At 36.3% G+C, this 22,325-nt stretch overlaps 1 protein-coding gene across 1 annotated transcript in view; it reads right to left on the bottom strand.

Annotated features, from left to right (window-relative positions):
• Positions 1 to 22,325, bottom strand: part of SPAG16 (sperm associated antigen 16) — a 964,274-nt gene that overhangs the window by 245,645 nt on the left and 696,304 nt on the right. The window contains exon 15 of the mRNA XM_043445512.1: positions 13,277 to 13,403. Within this exon, the coding sequence (XP_043301447.1) occupies positions 13,277 to 13,403 (127 nt within the window). The remainder of the gene's footprint in view (positions 1 to 13,276; positions 13,404 to 22,325) is intronic.

Raw genomic sequence — 22,325 nt, forward strand, 5'->3', positions numbered from 1 at the left:
GCATTATATTTAAGTTTAGTAACCATCATATGCTACTAGATTAAAATAGTACATTCTTCTTAATAACATAACTGTGTACCCCTAGGAAAAATTCAAAGGTCAGACTGTATTTAATTCTTTATATAAATGCATTTTTCTTGTTTAATCCATGTGTAAAATTAGTCATATTTCAAAATGACCCATGCAAACATGCATGTGTTCTTTTTATAGTATTTGTAATCATAGTCATAGCTAATTATATGCATTGGAATATTTTATTGCCTAGGTGATATTAAGATATAGCCAGTCATGAAATTAATTCCTCATACTTGTTACATAGATGCAAATCTTTTTGAATTTCTTAAATGTGGTGACAATAACTAGGCTTTGGCACATTAATTGTTACATGAAAATAACTGCTATAAATGTATTTGAAGACTATTTCTTATATGACTACTGCAAAATTAATCCTCATTAAATATGATGTCAGTAATTTAGAATTTTAGTCATTTTTTGGATATGAGCTGTATTTAAATTGTTTGTATATAATTAGGCACATAAGTTCTGTAATGAACTTCCAAGGAGATAGTTTGTGTACATAGGAAAACATTTCCAAGAATCTTGATCATCTAGGCCTAATATTTCTGTGCAGTTCAACTACAACAGAGAATTAGGCAACAAGAAAATACTATATAAAACCAAGGATCTAACAACATAAGTGTGACTTCTTTGTATCATCCAGGCAATTAAAGCTATAATAGCTGACTGCATCTGAATAATGCTCTAATTTGTAAGATTAATAAGTTATTTTCTGCTCTGATTAAACCAGAATAGGTCAGATTTTTACTCTCATAAAGCCCTATAAGAAGAATTTGTTTGAGTTATTGATTAAAATGTTGAAACTTATGCATGTTGTTTGCTAAATTTCCATTCCTACAGAGAATGAACATGTTGTTAGGTTTGTAAGAATAAAAGTTTTATATTGCTGAGCAACACAGCTGCCATTTCAATTTGAGGCTCAGTTTCTAAATAATCTTGATTTTTATATCAAATTTTATTTCCATTTTGGAACTAGGAAAAGTGGAGGGTTTTACTTACAGTTTCATATTTTATTTGTATTTTTTTTCATTTATTTTTATTATCTGGAGGCTAATTACTTTACAATATTGTAGTGTTTTTTGCCATACATTAACATGAATCAGCCATGCATCTACATGTGTTCCCCATCCTGATCCACCCTCCCACCTCCCTCCCCATCCCATCCCTCTGGGTCTTCCCAGTGCACCAGCCCTGAGCACTTGTCTCATGCACCCAACCTGGGCTGGCGATCCGTTTCACATTTGATAATATAGAGTATTTTCATACTGTCCATGAGGTTCTCAAGGCAAGAATACTGAAGGGGTTTGCCATTCCCTTCTCCTTGGAAGGAAAATTATGACCAACCTAGATAGCATATTAAAAAGCAGAGACATTACTTTGCCAACAAAGGTCCTTCTAGTCAAGGCTATCGTTTTTCCAGTGGTCATGTATGGATGTGAGAGTTGGCCTGTGAAGAAAGCTGAGCACTGAAAAATTGATGCTTTTGAATTGTGGTGTTGGAGAAGACTTTTGAGAGTCCCTTGGACTGCAAGGAGATCCAACCAGTCCATTCTAAAGGAGATCAGCCCTGGGTGTTCATTGGAAGGACTGATGCTAAAGCTGAAACTCCAGTACTTTGGCCACCTCATGCGAAGAGTTGACTCATTGGAAAAGATCCTGATGCTGGGAGGGATTGGGGGCAGGAGGAGAAGGGGTCGACAGAGGATGAGATGGCTGGATGGCATCATCAACTCGATGGACATGAGTTTGAGTAAACTCCGGGAGTTGGTGATGGACAGGGAGGCCTGGCGTGCTGCGATTCATGAGGTGGCAAAGAGATGGAGACAACTGAACGACTGAACTGAACTGAATATAGAGTATTTAAGTTTTTATTTTAAAATATTATTTTTATCCCAGAATACCATGGTCTAATGAAGAGTGGACAAGGTAATACTCAGCTGTACAAAACTTAGGTTGGAGACATAACTGATGAAGTCACTTAATCCAAATCTCTAAGAAGATCAAGTTGAAGTCAACAGAGACTAAGTGTCCTGCTCAATTTCATATTACAAACCACAGATGGACAACAATATTCTTTAGAGCCTTGCCTCATGCTTAATTTCTGATGTATGGTATGTGAATTATTTCTATATATTTCTTTCTACAAATTCAATTCAGACTCAGATAAGACATTTTATATTATTGGAGATATGAAATAATCATTTCTAAATCTATGAAGACAGTTGCAAAAGTGGAGCCTTATAGTTTATACAATGACGTTGTCATTAAATTAAGTATACACCCTTTCAAACATAGTATCAGAAAGGAACAAGAGTTACATGTATTAACTCTATATTTTGAAAAAGTCAGTAATTTCATTTATATTAAACCTTCACAATTGGTGTAATTCAAATGCACTTCAGTTTTCAGAATGTATGACCCATTATTAGGATGACAGTCTAAATACATAAAAATTAATATGGCGTCATCACCAACCAATTGGGCTTCCCTTATGGCTCAGCTGGTACAGAATCTGCCTGCAGTGTGGGGGACTTGAGTTCGATCTGGGTTAGGAAGATTTGATCTCTGGGGTTAGGAAGGTTTGATCCCTGGGTTAGGAAGATCCCCTGGAGAAGGGAAAGGCTACCCACTCCTGTATTCTGGCTTGAAGAATTCCATGGACTCTATAGTCCATGTGGTTGTGGTCTAGTGTCTTTCACTTTCACTTTCACCAACCAGTCAGAATGGACAACAGATTAAACAGAATGGGTTCACGGTCAATGATCATAACACTTTTTACAACGGCAAATATTATTTCTGAATTAATATATCTTCAAACAATACACCTTTAATTAATTTCATGGCATCCCCTTTATTATTAGCATGTTATCTTCTATACTTGCTGTCAGGTGAATAAAAATGCTTATAAAACATGGAATAGCATGACGAAAATCAAAGAGAAAGAACACTTTTTTCTTTTACAGGTAAAGTGTAAAACCAGTCCCTATGAATCTCCAGAATTTTTTTTTTTTACAATTTCCTAGAGCTAAGGATGAAATGGAATGGAATTCAGGGTCTCACAGAAATGTACAAATATGTATATGTGTTAATATACATACATAATTAAAGCTCTCAAAACTTCTTAAAATGGGAGAAACGGAACCAAACCCATAGTTCTGTGCTAAGTAATAAACAAACAAACAAACAAAAAACACGTCCAGTTCCTAGAACATAGGAATATAATACCTTCATTGCAGGTTTTATTCACACATTTATGTCTGCAATGGAGATACATAATCTTATTTCTTTCAGTTCCTCCAATTCCTTTCTCCAGTAGCAGAGAGGCCCATATTTTGCTCAAAAACAAAATGGATTTGCATACAAACAAGGGACGGAATAATGGGGTTATAAATAACTGAGCAGAGTCATCTGGTCTCCTTTTCTCTCTTGTATTTTATCCATTCTTCCTGTTACTCTTTCCCAGGAAATTGAAGTAGAATGGGCTTGCTCTTAAGAGGAGCTATTTAGCTTGTCTCTGCCTTATGCCTTAGAGATAACAGAAGTTAGCTTACTTTCCTCCTTTCCTATTTCAGTTTCTAATCAGGCCAGGACTTAAATAAATAACAAAAAGCACCTGCAAGCATTCACCTATTCCACCCAGATTAGTCTGATAAGAATTTACCATGACTGTGACATGTGGAGCTGGAGTTTCAGCTCCCAGTAGGAACATATTTAAGGTTCCCCATTGTTATAATCCACTTGTAATATAGGAGAACTGGGTTTGATCCCTGGGTCAGGAAGATCCCCTGTAGAATGGAATGGCTACCCACTCCAGTATCCTTGCCTGGAGAATTCCATGGACAGAGGAGCCTGGAGGGCTATAGTCCATCAGGTCACAAAGTCCAACAGGTCAATGACTGAGTGACTAACTCTTTCACTTTTCTTTTTCACTTGTTATAAGACACATCAAAAATTTGGCAGATAACACTAGGGAAATCTTCTTTTCCTTTTTTTTTCCTCCTTTATCTTGTCTTCCTTTTCAGATACAACTAGTTGACAAATAGTGACAGGATGTTGTTTTAATCAGTTTTGAGTCAAACACTGTCAAGTGGTCATTAGTTGATTATTTCAATATTCATAGCAAATGAATTATTTCTCTGAACAGATGTCATATATCAACATAAAACTGAATACTATTATTACAGTGAGAAGCAGAATGATAAAAAGTCTAAATTCTAGTCTCTGGAATTAGACTCTCTGAATTTGAATTCTGACTCCATATTTGATCAGATAGGTATCATTGGGTTTGTTGTTAACTTCATGTCCTAGTTTCCTCATCTGTAAAAAGGAGACAATAGTGAAACAGAAGAGAAGGGGACAGGGCACAACCTTTAAAAGGATGACAGCCTGAGAACACAACATAAACTGATCTAGAATCAAATAGGTCCAAGATGGCAAACGAGTTGACTTCCATTAGGCTCGACTTGAGCTTCAGTATATGCTCACTGTAATACATTAGCAAGCTAAATGACACATTCATAGGGACTCATGACAGTCCCAAGTGTGTTAGTCTCTCAGTCATGTCTGGATTGTAGGGGTCCTCTAACCATGGAATTCTTCAGGCAAGAATACGGGAGTGAGTTGTCATTTCCTTCTCCAGGGGATCTTCCCTACCCAGGAATCCAACCCAAGTCTCCTGCATTATAGGCAGATTCTTTACCATCTGAACTACCAAGTAAGCCCCAAGGCCAGTCATCAAAGATCAAAAAGTGAGCGGCAACCTAATTCCTGGAACACTCTGCCACATCTCCAAAATTGTTGGAATAATCCTCCCATTCTTTACCCTATGCAATTACCCAGTCCATGAAAGCTAACCACACCACTTTCTGAGGTTGCACTTACCCTCAGCAATGGCCCACACTCTTGTCTATGGACTGTGTTTCTCCCAAGGCCACTTTGACTTCTGAGATGGCTCACACTCTGTCTGTGGAGTGTGTTTCCCTCTATATAAATCTGTTACTGAGTCACAGTAATCCAAGTCTATGCCCCAACCAGTAATGCTGAAGAAGCTGAAGTTGAAGAGTTCTATGAAGAAACACAAGACCTTCTATAAAGGTCTTCTAACCTTTAACACCAAAAACTATATAGGAGGTAGTGATCAAAACCATCCACAAGAAAAAGAAATACAAGAAGGCAAAGTGGTTGTCTGAGGAGGCCTTACAAAAAGCTGAGAAAAGAAGTGAAAGGCAAAGGAGAAAAGGAAAGATATACCCATCTAAATTGGGTACCAAAGAATAGCAAGGAGAGATAAGAAAGTCTTCCTAAGTGATCAGTGCAAAGAAATAGAGGAAAACAATAGAACGGGAAAGATTAGAGATCTCTTCATGAAAATTAAGAGATAACAAGTGAACATTTCATGCAAAGGTGGGTACAGAAATGATATGGACCTAACAGAAGTAGGAGATATTAAGAAGAGATGTCAAGAATACACAGAAAAATGATCCAAAAGAGGTCTTGATGACCTGGACAAGGACAATGGCATGGGTCACTCACGTAGAGCCAGACATCCTGGAGTGTGTAGTCAAGTGGGTTTTAAGAGGCATCACTATGAACAAAGCTAGTTGAGGTGATGGAATCCAGCTATTTCAAATCCTAAAAAATGATACTATTAAAGTGCTGCACTCAATATGCCAGCAACTTTGGAAAACTGAGCAGTGGTCACAGGACAGGAAAAGGTCAGTTTTCATCCCAAAGAAGGTCATTGCCAAAGAACGTTCAAACTGCCACACAACCGCACTCATTTCACATGATAGCAAGGTCATGCTCAAAATTCTTCAAGCAAGGCTTTAACAGTACGTGAACTGAGAACTTACAGCTGCATGACCTGGATTTAGAAAAGGCAGGGCAACCAGAGATCAAATTGACACCACCACTGAGTCATAGAAAAAGCAATGCAAGTCCAGAAAAACATCTACTTCTGCTTCATCGACTACAATAAAGCACCTGTGTGAACATAACAAACTGTTCTTAAAATTCTAAAAGAGATGGAAATACCAGACCACCTTACCTGCCTCCTAAGAAACCTGTATGCAGGTCAAGAAGCAACAGTTAGAGCCGGACATGGAACAAAGGACTAGTTTAAAATTGGGAAAGGAGTACAGCGTAGCTGTATACTGTCACCCTGCTTATTTCACTTATATGTAGGGTACATCATGTGAAATGCCAGGTTGGATGATTCACAAGCTGGAATCAAGATTTCTGGGAGAAATACCAATAACCTCAGATATGCAGATGACACACCCTAATCGTAGAGAGTGAAGAGTAACTAAAGAGCCTCTTGATGAAGATGAAAGAGGAGAGTGAAAAAGTTGGTTTAAAACTGAACATTCATAAAACTAAGGTTATGGTATCTGGTCTCATCACTTCATGGCAAACAGATGGGGAAACAATGGAAACAGTGACAGACTTTATTTTTGGGGGGGGCTCCAAAATCACTGCAGATGGTGACTGCAGCCATGAAATTAAAAAATACTTGCTCCTAGGAAGAAAAGTCATGACAAACCTAGACAGTGTATTTAAAAGCAGAAACATCACTTTGCCAACAAAGTTCGATATAGTCAAAGCTATGGTTATTCCTGTCGTCATGTATGGATGTGAGAGTTGGACCATGAGAAAGGCTGAGCAGCAAAGAATTGATGCTTTTGAACTGTTGGAGAAGACTCTTAAAGGAATTCCGTCCTGAATACTCATTGGAAATACTGATACTGAAGTTCCAATACTTTGGCCACCTGATGCAAAGAGCCAATTCACTGGGAAAGACTCTCATGCTGGGAAAAACTGCGGGCAGGAGGAAGAGCGGGTTACAGAGGATGAGATGATCAGATGGCATCATTGACTCAATAGACAAGAGTTTAAGCAAACTTGAGGAGTTAGTGATGGACAGGGATGCCTGGTGTGCTGCAGTCCATGGGGTCACAAAGAATCGGACATCAGACAGACTGAACAACACAACAGAGTCCAAGCTTGCTCTGCTCGCTGCAAGATAAGTCAATGAATCTGAGACAAGGTACTGGGATCAGGAACAGACTTTATTTGTGAGCCTGCTGACAGAGAAGATGGCAGGCTAGACCCTCAAAATAACCATCTTGCTGGGGCCTGGATGTCAGATTCTTTTATGGATCAGAGATGGGTGTGATACAAAGTAAACAGACCATTTAATTCTTGCAAATATCTCCTGAAATGACAAGCCTCAGGTAGTGGGATATGTTAATTTCACGTCTTCCTTACAATCATTACATGGGTGGTGTGAAATGGAATATCTCCTGTCGTATCAACAAACAAAGATGTCACTTCTATCTGTGATCCCAGACTCCCCAAATGTGAGTTTTTGGTCACAAAATGTGCTGGGTGCTATGCCATTTGCCACGCAGAGTATCACAGGCGTTCGCAGGTGGGCGGGGCCAGGTTATCTCCCTGAGGTAGGCCATTATATGTACGTTTATCATAATAAAAAGGGTTAAAGTCACAGAAGCAGATGCAGTGTAAATTTAAAATTAACTCTTCCAGGTTACAAATCCACTGCTTTCCTATCACTTTGTCTTTCACTGAATCTTTCTGTAATGAGAAATCAAGAATCTGAGTTTCATTAGGTCCTGAAACTATGTGTGTGATCTCAGCTGGAAAACCATGGGTTTGGGCTGAGTTCAAGCCCTAGCACATGGACTGAAGTCCCAATCTGAGGTGAGTGATTTCAGTAGTAACAACGTCATTAAGTTGTGGTAAAGAATACACAAGATTTTTATGTGAGCTGGCTCAGATGGTTCCATTGGTAAAGGGACTAGACCCAGAAGTGTGGACTGATGTTGCCTCACTATTAAGATAATAGCATTCTGAGCCATCTCCCTGGGTCAAGTTTTCTGCAAAGGGCCAGACAATAAATATTTGAGCCTTCACAAGCCATATAGTTTCCACTGTGTATATTCAACTCTGCTATTGTAGTATAAAAGCAGCCTTAGATAATGCATAAATTAATGGGTATGGTTGAGTACCGTTAAAATTACAGATAAACACAGGTCAAGCTGGCCTATAGGAAGTACTTTGCCAAGCCCTGTTCTGTGTACTATCCTTTTGAATTGCAAGGTTTTACCATCCTTGTTGACAGGAGCACAAACTATTCCTAGGCTATTGTGATCCTCAGGGATTTTTCTTGTTAACTCTTCAGACAGATTTTTCTAAGGCTTTAGGCTGTCATGTACTGATCCATACTCAGCCAAAGATTGGAAGGGATCGTTTGCAAATCTCCAGAGCTCCCTCTTTGTGCTGCTGTCTCCTGTCCTGTCCTCTGCCTGCAAACTCTAGCGGCCTTGGCCTCACTGGACTGCCCATTCCATCTCCCTAACTCTGGGAGTTTGCTGAGCTTCCTCAAGGTTTTTGTCCATTTCTGAGATGCAATCTAGAGGTTTCCTCCAGACAGTATTCTGGGCAGCCCCATAGAGCTCATCTTATTTACCCACCTCTCAGTACTGTCTTTCACTGCCCAATATTCAATTTCTGAAAACCATTGTTGCCTAAATTTTGTCTGTTTTTTCCTTCATTTTAGGTAGGAGGGTAAACCTGGTCCCTGTTTGGCTGGAAGTGGAAGTTGAGATAGGTTTTTAACATTCCATAGACAAGGAAATTAAGACTCAGAAATGTTCAGAAATTTCACCAAGGTCACTCAGCTAGTTAGGAGTAAAGACAGAATTCAAAACCAGGGCTTCTAAATGCTGAGTTATACTAACTTCTAAGTGCTCCATTATACTACACTGCTTCCAACAGAAGGGATTAACCACAACCTTTCTTTTAAATATGCTGCTCCTGCTGCTAAATTGCTGTAGTCGTGTCCTACTCTGCGACACTGTAGATGTAACCCACCAGGCTTCTCTGTCCATGGGATTCTCCAGGCAAGAGTACTGGAGTGTGTTGCCATTTCCTCCACCAGGGGATCTTCCTGACCCAGGCACTGAACCTCTATGTCTCCTGCATTGCACACGGATTACCATCGAGCCACTGAGGAGGCCCGTCTTTTAAATATAATACAAAACAGTGAACTGAAGCCTTCACTAACAGAAACTAATAAACCAAAAATAAAGATTATCTTATTATTTTTGAACAATTTTAGAAGGGTCTGATACTTGTCTTATTTTATAATGGCATCATTATTTTTTTTCTTACAGTTTAGCATCTCTATTGTCATTCTGCCTGTGGGAAATATCTAGGATTATCTCCAAATGGTGGGAAACCTTGCCTGTTTTAATGGTCTAAGACTGATAAGCTTTCTGTTGGAAAGTTCCCATCTGGCTCAAGCTTCAGCTTCTGAATTTTCTAAGGATGTGACTGACTTCTTTGCAAATGTATTGGAACTACCTTTTACAAAGGAGTGAAAAATAGTTCTAAATTACATAAACATGATGAAATGAGAGATGTGGGAAAATGTATGTATAAATTCTCACAGTTCATTTTGGTTACTTTCACTACAAAATTCCATTTAACATTTTTCTGAAATAGTAATAAATTTTTGAATGGCAAAACATATGGCATTTGCATATGCCAAGTGCAAGATATTTAGATAGTCAATATTTGTAGTGTAGCACTGTATTACCAGGAGGTTCTCTGTTTAATGAGAAAGAACACTTATCCTTTTACAAATACATGAATGATAAATATATACTGATACATGTATATATCTATAAACATAGGTAATCTGTATTTGTTGTAAGCAGTGTATTTGCAAATAAAACATTATGCAAATAGTACTATGCCACATGCAACTCCTCTTTTAAATGTGTGAGAAGCTGATTTCTTACAGCAACAGTGAAGCTAAGCCCTAGATGATGATTCACACTTCTTTAAATCTTTTGATTTTAATTATATATGCATACATAATGTTAAATACAGTTTTACTTGCTAGTTAATCATTTAGGTTATTTTTAATATTAGAGGAAAACAAGACTATATCGGGATTTCCTCATTATAGAATGCAATTAACCCATGAAACAAATTAGAATACAGTAAGACAATTATCTCTTCTATTATTTACATGAAAAAGCTTAGTTCAGGAAGATCAAATAACTTGCTTAAAATCTAAAAGGTGAGGAAGAGCTAAGGGTCTAAATCTTAGTCTATATTCTTTTTCCACACCATTGGTTTGAAATATTTTTATCAAAGATAACATTTCAAAAATTGATACACCATATTTTGTTGTTTAGTTTCTAAGTTGTGTCCGACTCTTTGAACCCCATGGACTGTAGTTTGCTGGGCTCCTCTGATCATGGGTTTTTCCAGGTAAGAATACTGATGTGGATTGCCATTTCCTTTTCCAAGGGAGTAAGTCCCTGATACACCATGAGAAATCTCAATTTTAAAACAGATAAAGTACTATTTCATTAGTATATAATTTACTTTTAATACATTTAAAATAAAAATATAAAATAAAATAAAAATAATTATTTATGAGATAAATAATTAATGAAGACATTTTAATAAATATTTGAAATCAAATGTTATGAACCACAGTTTCAGTCTTCGATGATCTCTACTCAAATATCCTGTGTATCCTTGTTGGATTTGCAGTGAAGAAATCCCTTATTTATAAAGACAAGCCATTGTGTATGTAAACAGCTCTGTTTAAGAAGCACACCTCAAAATTTCAAGATGCCCTTCAATTAAACTGATCTAGAGACATGAAATATGATGAGAAAATTTTTGTTTCTGTGTTGATTATTTAGGATATCTGAAAACTACTTGCACATTCCTTAAATTTCTCAAACAGAACACTATCAATACTTCCCCATATGTTATATGATATTATGATGATACTGTATGTGTATTATCAATGACCTTTCCTCAGGTCCAAGGAGGTAAACTTGCATTGGCTTGCCACTGGGAATAAATAAAAGTATGTCAAATGAATGTGTATTCTGAGCTTATTATGTTATATTTGATATTATTTTCTTAGTCCAAATATCCTCATGACATCTTCTTATACTTTTAAAATCATCTTTTCCTGAATAAATGCAGATGAGAAGAGATCTATATGTTCCTGTCCTTATTTCAATTTTGTTTTGCTCTTGACTTCACTTTTCTTTACTCTCTTGAAATGAACATAATTTCTGGTATTTAACTTTGTGATTTTCATCTCTCTGTTCAGATCCTCATTAGACCTTGTCTTTGCTCTTCCCAGTTCCTTCAACTCTTGATATATTTCATACTTTTAAAATGATGAGTGACTTAAAACTGCTTCTCCACCAAAGCACACATTTCTCATTATTCAATGAGAAAAAGACATTAATTTCTTGAACACATAGAATTAAAATTAATTAAATCATTATATTAATTAATTATATCATGTTCCTCGAAGAAATGGTCAAAGGAATGGAAAGGTCAGGTTGAAATTATATTTCTTCAAACTGATGAAGTGTTTTTAATTAATAGGGTCCCTGGTTTACACTCTTTATTTTTTATGTTTCTCATTGTTCCATCCTTGATTTTGACAGTTTTCTTAATATTAGTGTACTATTGAGTATAGAGCAGTAATGAAGAAAAAAAGTAGATTTGTTGTACCATGGGCTTCAAGACTTGCATGACAGTAAGATTGAACTGACATTTATTTAAAATAAGGTTTGCCTGACAACGTATAGGAAAGAAATTTGGGGACGGATGTCAAGGACAGTAAAAGGCAGTGAAAACATATTTAATAATTATGACAGTAAAATATATATCTAGTATTAGTTGTACAGCTTTTAAAAACACATATTATTCTATTATTAGAAAGTACAGCCAAAAACTTTGAAATTTCAGAATTCAAAACTTAAGGACCTGAATACTTGGATGCTATTTCAAGATAATAAAGGGGATTTATTGATGTGAACATGTTTACAAAAAACAAGCTAAAACTCCTTTAGATTTATGATGTCAATATATATTCTATATATTGTAAAGTATAAATTATAATACTAATGAGTCTTCACATTAAAAAATTAAATTCTCATAGTTAGGGTCTTTTACCATATACAGTGTTTTCTGTTTCAATTCTAGCAGAGCATAAAAGTCTTAATGTCAAGAACATTACTAAAATATTTTTAAGGAACTCCTTGTTATTAGTGTGGCCCATATACCAGTCTACAATGGGAACACAACTTAAGGTTTGTTAAGAAGACAAACTTACCGAATTCTGAATTTCAGATATGTGATGGCAATATCATGAAACCAGTTCCATGGAACAAACAATTATCTTACGGCTCTAGAATTGCTGAGTATATTCATACTTTCTAGACTATTTTTAAATAGAATATTTTTCCATTATATATATTCAATCTCTATTTCTTCATCTAAAATCACTATCTCTACCACTTTGAGTGACTGCCAATAAATAACAAAAAGTTTTAACATCTCAAAACTTAAAAAAGTTTATAACATGTATTATAATAGCAAAGGTATCAATCAATAACAGATATACATTATTTAGCACAGGATATCATTAAAGATAGAGTTGTAATTGTAATTTTAACATTTTAAACGTACAAGTGGAATCATTGTGTGGTTGTTAACATTAGTTGCTACACTACTGATCATCAGCAAGGATAAAATATTTTCTTATTGATAACATTCATCTTATTGCAGAAAAATGTCAAACATGATAATATGCTATAATTATTACCAGTTAAAACAATTATTTTTGGACATAATTGCAGCAAAATGAATATATATTTAAATTTAATTGTAAAATCTAGAGAATATTAGGTATTACGAACTTACTATAGACTAAAATATTCTGTAAAATGTTTTAATTTTACTCTTGTCAAAGTTTTGTTCTTCCCTACTTTTAGCCATTTGCCTTCAAAAAACTTGATTTACTTGCGTTGGATGGTGATTTCAAGGCATGCAGACTCCAAATTTTGCATGATGCTTCTAGGAACTTTAGTAATCTAAATGAGCACACACTTACCTTCTCTATTATCCTTTTCTTTACGCATGTGATAAATGCAATGCTTTCATTATATATATGTGATATGATATATAATATGATGATTATAACAGTGTAATATATTTTAGTATAATATTAAGAACAGAAATTTACATAAAAGGAAGTGCAAAAAATTAAAATGGCAATAGAAACTACTTTCAGGACCAATATTAAAGTTGTCAGCTTGGTCAAAATGTTAAACAAAAAAGATCCTACCTGATAAATCAAAGGTCACCTCATTGCCCGGACTTGGACCTACATCAATGGACACAATGGGTAAGAGCTTCCGAAAATCCCACAGCTTTGTAACTCCACAGGCATCACAGGATGCTATCATGTGACCCTTTAAAGTATTAAAAAAGAAGTTTTATATATATACACACACACATGATACTGCTCTAAAAATATATATAGAAACTCAGGCCAAAAGAAAAGATTTTCTATTACCACTTTATTAAATCCACAAGAATACATTCCTCTAAACTAAAAAGTATTCATTAGACCTTTGTCTTCGACACAAAAGCATTATAAAATGAAAATATATCTATACAAAATCCTATATCAAATTTTGGAAGATGATTCTCAGGAAATCATTTTTTTGATTTTAATTATATTAGAAGATGTAATAAAACAGGACTACACACGTGAATGTGCATGCAATTTGTCTATATATACACATATCTCATATATGACATGTGATTTACATATAAAAACTACTTATACATGTAAAAAAATTGCACTAAAGGCATACTCCCTTCACATGCTTGTAACTAGTTAGTACTGACAATTTATATCTCAGAGTAAAAATAAAAACAGAGGTAGGAAAACAAATGGACAGGAAAGAATAATTTTTATCATAGTGGGTAGATCACTGGAACCATGTAAAATTGATGGCAAGGAAGCTGTGCCTACTGTGGTCTGTTAGACAAAATTATTAGAAATAATTTTTTTAAAGCCTAGTCAAAAATCATTCCTTCATTATTTTCTTTCTAGATATTCTAAAATGTTAAATAACTTGATCAATATATAATTTCTCTCATTATTTTGAACTAGCTCCATACTTATTCCTCATTTACTCCTTGATTTCTACCCTTTCTGTAAAAAATGTGCATCCTGTATTAGAATCCAAGTGGTGTGTTTCCCTAAATATTTCAGTAATGTAGCAAATGCCATTAGTTTTAAAATTCTGTAACTGTTATCACTCACAATGCAATATAACAATCTTTTATGCTCAATCTAATAAATGGAATATTTAATCCTTTTTAAAAAGAACACAAGGAACTTGGAATGTTTTCAAATATGTAAACATGAAAGAATTGTGAAGAATCAATGAATTTAATTTTTAGAAAAGAACAGTTATCAGGATTACATGGAATATTAAATGTTAAAAATTATAAAGAACTCTTTTCAGATATAAGGGCTTTCAAACACCTTTTAGAAGTCACAGAATGGAATTTTCTTTAAACTTGAGTACAGAATAAATTTTAATCAGAATTTAATTTGGAGGAACTTCTTCTCAAAGTCAGGTTATAGACTTCATGACCTTTTTTTCTCTAGATTTTATGACACAAAGAAAATCATAAAATGTGCCTTATACCATTGAACATTAAAGTTTTAGAAACTATACTAAATATAAAAAATAAATTATTTAAATGGTTTTAGTATTTTCATATTTCATTTTTATTGCTGTCAATAAATTTATAACATTTTGATAAAATTAAAATAATAGTCAATACTTATTAAGGGTTTTTAATGAACTAAATGCTGTGCTAAATAATTTATTGATAAAAATAGATTCATTATTTTAAACAATTTTGAATAACATCATTTAGCCAAACTTTTCCATTTCCCAAGGAGCTTAAAATTCATGACAAAATATGCATTATGTAAAAATAGAATAACTTGTAAAGTGGTATAAGTTTGCATTCAGATTTGATAACCAGGAGACACTTGGTAACTACACTTTCAGTTAGAAGAGAGGTAATGTAGTGCTTATTGGAGTGCCTGGAGCATAGGAAAATTAAAAAAAAAAAAATTAACCCAATAGATGACAAATGCCTCTTGGGTGTTTACCCAGAAGTTTTAAAGTACTTTCACACCGTCCCTGAGGTTCTTGAGGCCAAGAATCCTGGAGTAGTTTGCCATTTTCCTCTCCAGTGGACCATGCTTTGTCAGAGGATTGAGGGCAGGAGGAGAAATGGGTGACAGAGCATGAGATGGTTGGATGGCATCACTGACTCAAAGGACCTGAGTTCAAGCAAACTCCAGGAGATGGTGAAGGACAGGGAAGGCTGGTGTACTATAGTCCATGGGGTCGTGGAGACTCAGACACGACTTTGTGACTGAACTTTCACACCAGTCTTAAGGTAATATTGCTTCTAACCTTAATAGTTCTGAATCAGCTAGGCAAAAGGAAGAAATAAAAGGTGCACAGAATCCAGAACAAAAAAAGTTGGAGTATCAAGATCCTGTATTCCTTCTCATGCAATCTCAGGTGAACTGGGATCATCTGCCATTCTCCTATATGTCAAAAAAAGTCACTAAATTATTACTAATCCAAATCACACACTGCGAGTTTTGAGAAAAATGAAGATAGGGAGTGTGGAAAAGGGTTTAGTTGACAACCTGGTGAAAAAAGATATTTTATCTATAATTTATGTCAGGTAAGAAAACAAAGACTAGCTTCAGTTAGGCAATTAACCTAACTAAGAAATAAAGATTTCAAAGAAAATGTTTTTTGTTAAGGGAGGTAGGAATTGTGACCATCCTAAAGAAAGTATAAACTCAAAGAATTTTGGAAACTTCTCTAAAATGGAATTCTGGTTATGTCACTGGTACCAGTACTGATACTGAGAAGGAAAGGTAAGAAAGACGGCTGTGTTGAAAGCTCTCAAAGAAGGCCAGCTTCAGGCAGATGGTTATTTATACGACACTGAATCTCCAGCACCTGGTTTGGTTCCTGTGACACTTGGGATTTAATTTTGATTTATAGAGTAAATGAATATAAATGGAGTAGAGGAATCAATGTTGACCATGTGAAACTTTAACGGACTTTTGTTTCTCAAAATATGGTAAATGAGCAGAAGCTCAGAAAGATACAATAGTGTTTTAGCTTTTTTTTTTGGGGGGGGGGTGTGTATTTATTAGTTTTGGGATTATACACTCAAATAGTAAAATGAAGCAAGTAGAATCTAGAAAATGGACAAAGGATACAGTTGAGATTAAAATGAATAGTTATGACTCCTAAATGCCCCTATTAAGCTTTCTCACCTCCAACTTAAAGATCCTAGTGAGAAAATCCATATAGATGTGAAGTTAAGTTAGAGTATAACAGTATAAAATCAAACTAGCTTTACCTAGGCTGCTGGAAATATACTGGAGAAATATTTAGCTGTACATATCAAGAGTCACAAAGGTATTCATACTTTTGAAACTTTTAATGTTACTTATTAAAAAATGGAAACACATGAAATATGTAATAATCTAATTTGGAAGAAATAAATCTTGCACTGTTGCGGATCCTGAAAACTGCTAGAGGCACCTTTTATAAAACAAACTTGTTACCAACAATGACAGGAAGAAAAGCAGACTGAACAGCTATCTCTCAGCACAGATGGCTTCAAACATATTTATATATTGTAAAACAAAGACAAAGCAAAAATTAGCTAATGAAGTAATTTACAATCTAAATGAATATTTAGACTATTTTCATAAATCTATAGTATTTCTTCACATAAACATATCTTATGGCTTTCTATAATTTTCAAAAATAGATTTTACAAGTTTGGTCATTACTCTAAGTTTGGGTTAGGAGGATATTTTTCAGGTAGTGTAAGAAATGCCATAGAGTAATAAACTATTCTATATGAAACTGCTTATATATTTATATTATATTATATCAAGAAGAAAAACATAGATTCTTAATTTATTATAGAAAACAGAGGTCCAATTTGATTGTACTTTGAACCTCCTTTCTGATAAATCAGCTAAATCAGATTAAGAAGAAAAACATAGATTACTCACTATTTCTATACATATTCACACATATATATATATATATATATATATCTTTATTTTTACCATCTTTATTTGGAGTGAATATCAGAACATCTAAAGAAGGAAAATATTTTTAGGTCAATGACATTACTTTTTTTGCAAGTATCTTCAAGACTGAAAAAAACAATACATGTAATTGTTCTCTTCTGAGAGTTATGCAAAATAACAGGAAACTAAATTAATGATTATGTATCAATTATGTACACATGAGAGTATTATAAGCTCTTTAAGAATAGGTACTTTGGCTTAACGATACATTCCCATGATCTTGAATAGCACCTAGTAAATGTTTTGCGAATAACTGCAGATGTATAAATAAACAACCAAGACGAATTACTGTGGTGTACTGTGTTTAGCTGCTCAGTGGTGCACGATCTTTGTGACCCCATGGACTGTAGCCCGCCAGGCTCCTATGTCCATGGGGATTCTCCAGGCAAGAATACTGCCTGGGTTGCTGTCCCCTCCTCCTGGGAATTTTCCTGACCCAGGGTTCGAACCCAGGTCTCCATCATTGCAGGCAAATTTTACCATCTAATCCACAAAATAGCAATTACGGAAACAGTGTAAGACATGGGAAAGTTGATGCTAAACTGTCGTTAAACTGCTTTAAAGTATACAACAGATATAGTACAGTGATTGAATAGGGACATATGTTTATAAAAAGTTGCCCTATATATTTCTTAAGACTTTATTTTTTAAAGGTAGTTTTGGCTCATAGCAAAACTAAAGGGAAAATAGAGAAATTTTTATTTATCTCCTGCCTCCACACACACATAGCCTCCCCCATTTACAACTTCTACATTGGAGTGGCAGATTTCTTACATTTGATGAACCAATATTGGCACACTATAATCACCTCAAATTCATAATTTTACATTACAATTCACTCCTAGTGTTGCACATTCTATGAGTTTAGACAACTGTACAATGACATATACCCTTCACAATGGTATCATCAGAGGATTTTTCCTAAGTATCCTTTGATACTCAGCCTCTTGCTGAGAGTGAAAGACGAGAGTGAAAAAGTTGGCTTGAAGCTCAACATTCAGAAAACTACGATCACGGCAACTGGTCCCATCACTTCATGGGAAATAGATGCGGAAACAGTAGAAATAGTGGCAGACTTTATTTTTGGGGGCTCCAAAATCACTGCAGATGGTGATTACAGCCATGAAATTAAAAGACACTTACTCCTTGGAAGGAAAGTTATGACCAACCTAGATAGCATGTTAAAAAGCAGAGACATTACTTTGCCAACAAAGGTCCATCTAGTCAAGGCTATGGTTTTTCCAGTGGTCATGTATGGATATAAGAGTTGGACTGTGAAGAAAGCTGAGCGCTGAAAAATTGATGCTTTTGAACTGTGGTGTTGGAGAAGACTTTTGAGAGTCCCTTGAACTGCAAGGAGATCCAACCAGTCCATCCTAAAGGAGATCAGTCCTGGGTGTTCATCGGAAGGACTGATGCTGAAGCTGAAACTCCAATACTTTGGCCACCCCATGCGAAGAGCTGACTCATTGGAAAAGACCCTGATGCTGGGAGGGATTGGGAGCAGAAGGAGAAGGGGACGACAGAGGATGAGATGGTTGGATGGCATCACTGACTCAATGGACATGAGTTTGAGTAAACTCCAGGAGTTGGTGGTGGACAGGGGGGCCTGGCGTGTTACGATTCATGGGGTCGCAAAGAGTCGGACACAACTGAGCGACTGAACTGAACTGAACTGAACTGACCTGAAGTATCCTTTGTACTCATCCATCCATCCAAACCCCAGGTAATCACTGATCATTTTGCCTCTCTAGAGGGCAGCCAGAATGAAAACCACAATTACAGGACTTCCCTGGTGGCTCAGATGGTAAAGCATCTCTGTCTACCATGCAGGAGGCATGGGTTCAATCCTTGGGTCGGGAAGATCCACTGGAGAAGGAAATGGCAGCCCACTCCAGTACTCTTGCCTGGAAAATCCCATGGATGGAGGAGCCTGGTGGGCTACAGTCCATGGGGTCGCAAAGAGTCGGACATGACTGAGAGACTCCACCACCACCAACAACAAAACTAATCATATGGATATCAGCCTTGTTTACTCAATGAAACTATGAGCCATGCCATGTAGAGCCATCAAAGATGGATGGGTCAGGGTGGAGAGTTCTGACAAAATGTGGTCCACCAGAGAAGGGAATGGCAAACCACTTCAGCATTCTTGCCTTTAGAACACCATGAAGAGTGTGACCCCATGGACTATACAGTCCATGGAATTCTCCAGGCCAGAATATTGGAGTGGATAGGCTTTCCCTTCTCCAGGGGATCTTCCCAACCCAGGGAATGAACCCAGGTCTCCCACACTACAGGTAGATTCTTTACCAACTGAGCCAGAAGGGAAGCCCAAGAATCCTGGAGTGGGTAGCCTATCCCTTCTGCCACAGATCTTCCCAACCCAGGAATTGAACCAGCGTCTCCAGCACTGCAGGTGTACTGTTTACCAACTGAGCTATCAGGGAAGCCCCCATGAAGAGTACGAAAAGGCAAAACGATATGACACTGAAATATGAACTCCCCAGTTCAGTAGGTGCCCAATATGCTATGGGATAAGAGTGGAAAGATAGCTCCAGAAGGAATGAAGAGGCTGAGCCAAAAGGGAAACATACCCAGTTGTGGATGTGCTGGTTATAAAAGTAAAGTCCGATGCTATAAAGAACAATATTGGATGGGAAGCTGGAATGTTAGGTCCACGAATCAAGGTAAATTGGAAATGGTCAAACAGGAGATGGCAAGAGTGAACATTGACATTTTAGGAATCAGTAAACTAAAATGGATCAGAATGGGCAAATTTAATTCAGATGACCATTATATCTACTACTGTGGACAAGAATACCACAGAAGAAATGGACTAGCCATCACAGTCAACAAAAGAGTCTGAAATGCAGTATTTGGGTGCAAGCTCCAAAATGACAGAATGAACTCTGTTCATTTCCAAGGCAAACCATTCAATATCACAATAATCTAAGTCTATGCCCCAAGCACTAATGGTGAAGAAGCTAAGTTGAAGAGCTCTATGAAGACCTATGAGACCTTCTAGAATTAACACCAAAAAAAGATGCTCTTTTCATTACAGGGGACTGGAATGCAAAAGTAGGAAATCAAGAGAAACCTGGAGTAACAGGCAATTTTGGCATTGGAGTACAAAATGAACCAGTGCAAAGGCTAACAGAGTTCTGCCAAGAGAAGGCACTGGTCATAGCAAAGACCTTCTTCCAACAGCACAAGAGACAACTCTACACATGGACATCATCAGATGGTCAATACCAAAATCAGATTGATTATATTCTTTGCAGCCAAAGCAGGAAAAGCTCTATAGAGTCAGCAACAACAAGATCAGGAAGCTGACTGTGGCTCAGATCATGAACTCCTTATTGCCAAATTCAGACCTAAATTGAAGAAAGCAGGGAAAACCACTAGACCATTCAGATATGACTTAAATCAAAACCCTTACGATTACAGTGGAAATGATAAATAGATCCAAAGGATTAGATCTGACAGAAAGAGTGCCTGAAGAAACATGGATGGAGGTTTCTGACACTGTACAGGAGGTGGTGGTCAAAACCATCCCTAAGAAAAGAAAGGCAAAAAGGCAAAATGGTTGGCTGAGGAGGCCTTACAAATAGCTGATAAAAGAAGAGAAGTGAAAGGCAAAGGAGAAAAGGAAAGATATACCCAAATGAATGAAGAGTTCCAAAGAATAGCAAAGAGATATAAGAAAGCCTTCCTAAGTGAACAATAAAGAAATAGAGGAAAACAACAGAATGGGAAAGACTAGAGATCTCTTCAAGAAGTTAGACATACAAAGGAGACATTTCGTGCAAAGATGGGTACAATAATGGACAGAAATTGTATGGACCTAACAGAAGCAGAAGATATTAAGGAGAGGTGGCAAGAATATACAGAGGAACTATAAAAAAAAAAAATCTTAATGACCCAAAACACCATGATGATGTCATCACTCACTTAAAGCCAAACATTTTAGAGTGTGATGTCAAGTGGACTTTAGGAAGCATTACTACGAACAAAGCTAATGGAGATGATAGAATTCCAGCTGAGTTATTTCAAATTCTAAAAGATGATGCTGTGAAAGTGCTGTACTCAATATGCCAGCAAATTTGGAAAATTCAGCAGTGGCCACAGGACTGGAAAAGGTCAGTTCTTATTCCAATCCCAAAGAAGTGCAGGGCAAAGAATGTTCAAACTATTGCACAATTGCAATCATTTCACATGCTAGCAAGATAATGCTTACAATTTTCCAAGTTAGGCTTTAACAGTATGTGAATTTGCAGATGTTCAAGCTGGATTTAGAAAAGGCAGAGGAAACAGATCAAATTGCCAACATCTGTTGGATCACAGAAAAAGTAAGAGTTCCAGAAAAACATCTACTTCTGCTTCACTGACTATGCTAAAGCTTTGGCTGTGAGTATCACAACAAACTGGAAAACTCTTCAAGAAATGGAAATACCAGACCACCTTATCTGCCTCCTGGGAAACCTATATGCAGGTCAAGAAGCAACAATTAGAACCAGACACGGAACAATGAACTGGTTCCAAATTGGAAAAGGACTACGTCAAGGTTGTTTATTGTCACCCTGCTTATTTCACTTATATGTAGAGTACATCACGAGAAATGCCAGACTGGATGAAGTACAAGCTGGAATCAAGATTGCTGGGAGAAATACCAATAACCTTAGATATGCAGACGACACCACCCTTGAGGCAGAAAGTCAAGAGGAACTAAAGAGCCTCTTGATGACGGTGAAAGAGGAGAGTAAATAATATGGCTTAAAACTCAACATTTAAAAACTAAGATCATGGCATGTGGTCCCATCACTTCATGACAAATAGATGGGGAAAAAATGGAAACAGTGACAGACTTTATTTTCTTGGGCTCCAAGTCACTGCAGATGGTGATGGCAGCCATGAAATTAAAAGATGTTTGCTCCTTGGAAAAAAAAAAATCAATGACAAACCTAGACAGCACATTTAAGAAAAGAGAGAGACATCACTTTGCCAACAATGGTCTGTATAAGTCAAAGCAATGTTTTTTTCAGTATTCAGGTACGGATGTGAGAGTTCGCCAATAAAGAAGGCTGAGCACCAAAGAATTGATGCTTTTGAAATGTGCTGTTGGAGAAGATTCTTGAGAGTACCCAGAACTGTAAGGAGA

This window comes from Cervus canadensis, chromosome 24 (genome assembly GCF_019320065.1).
Source record: "Cervus canadensis isolate Bull #8, Minnesota chromosome 24, ASM1932006v1, whole genome shotgun sequence".
Lineage (NCBI taxonomy): Eukaryota > Metazoa > Chordata > Mammalia > Artiodactyla > Cervidae > Cervus > Cervus canadensis.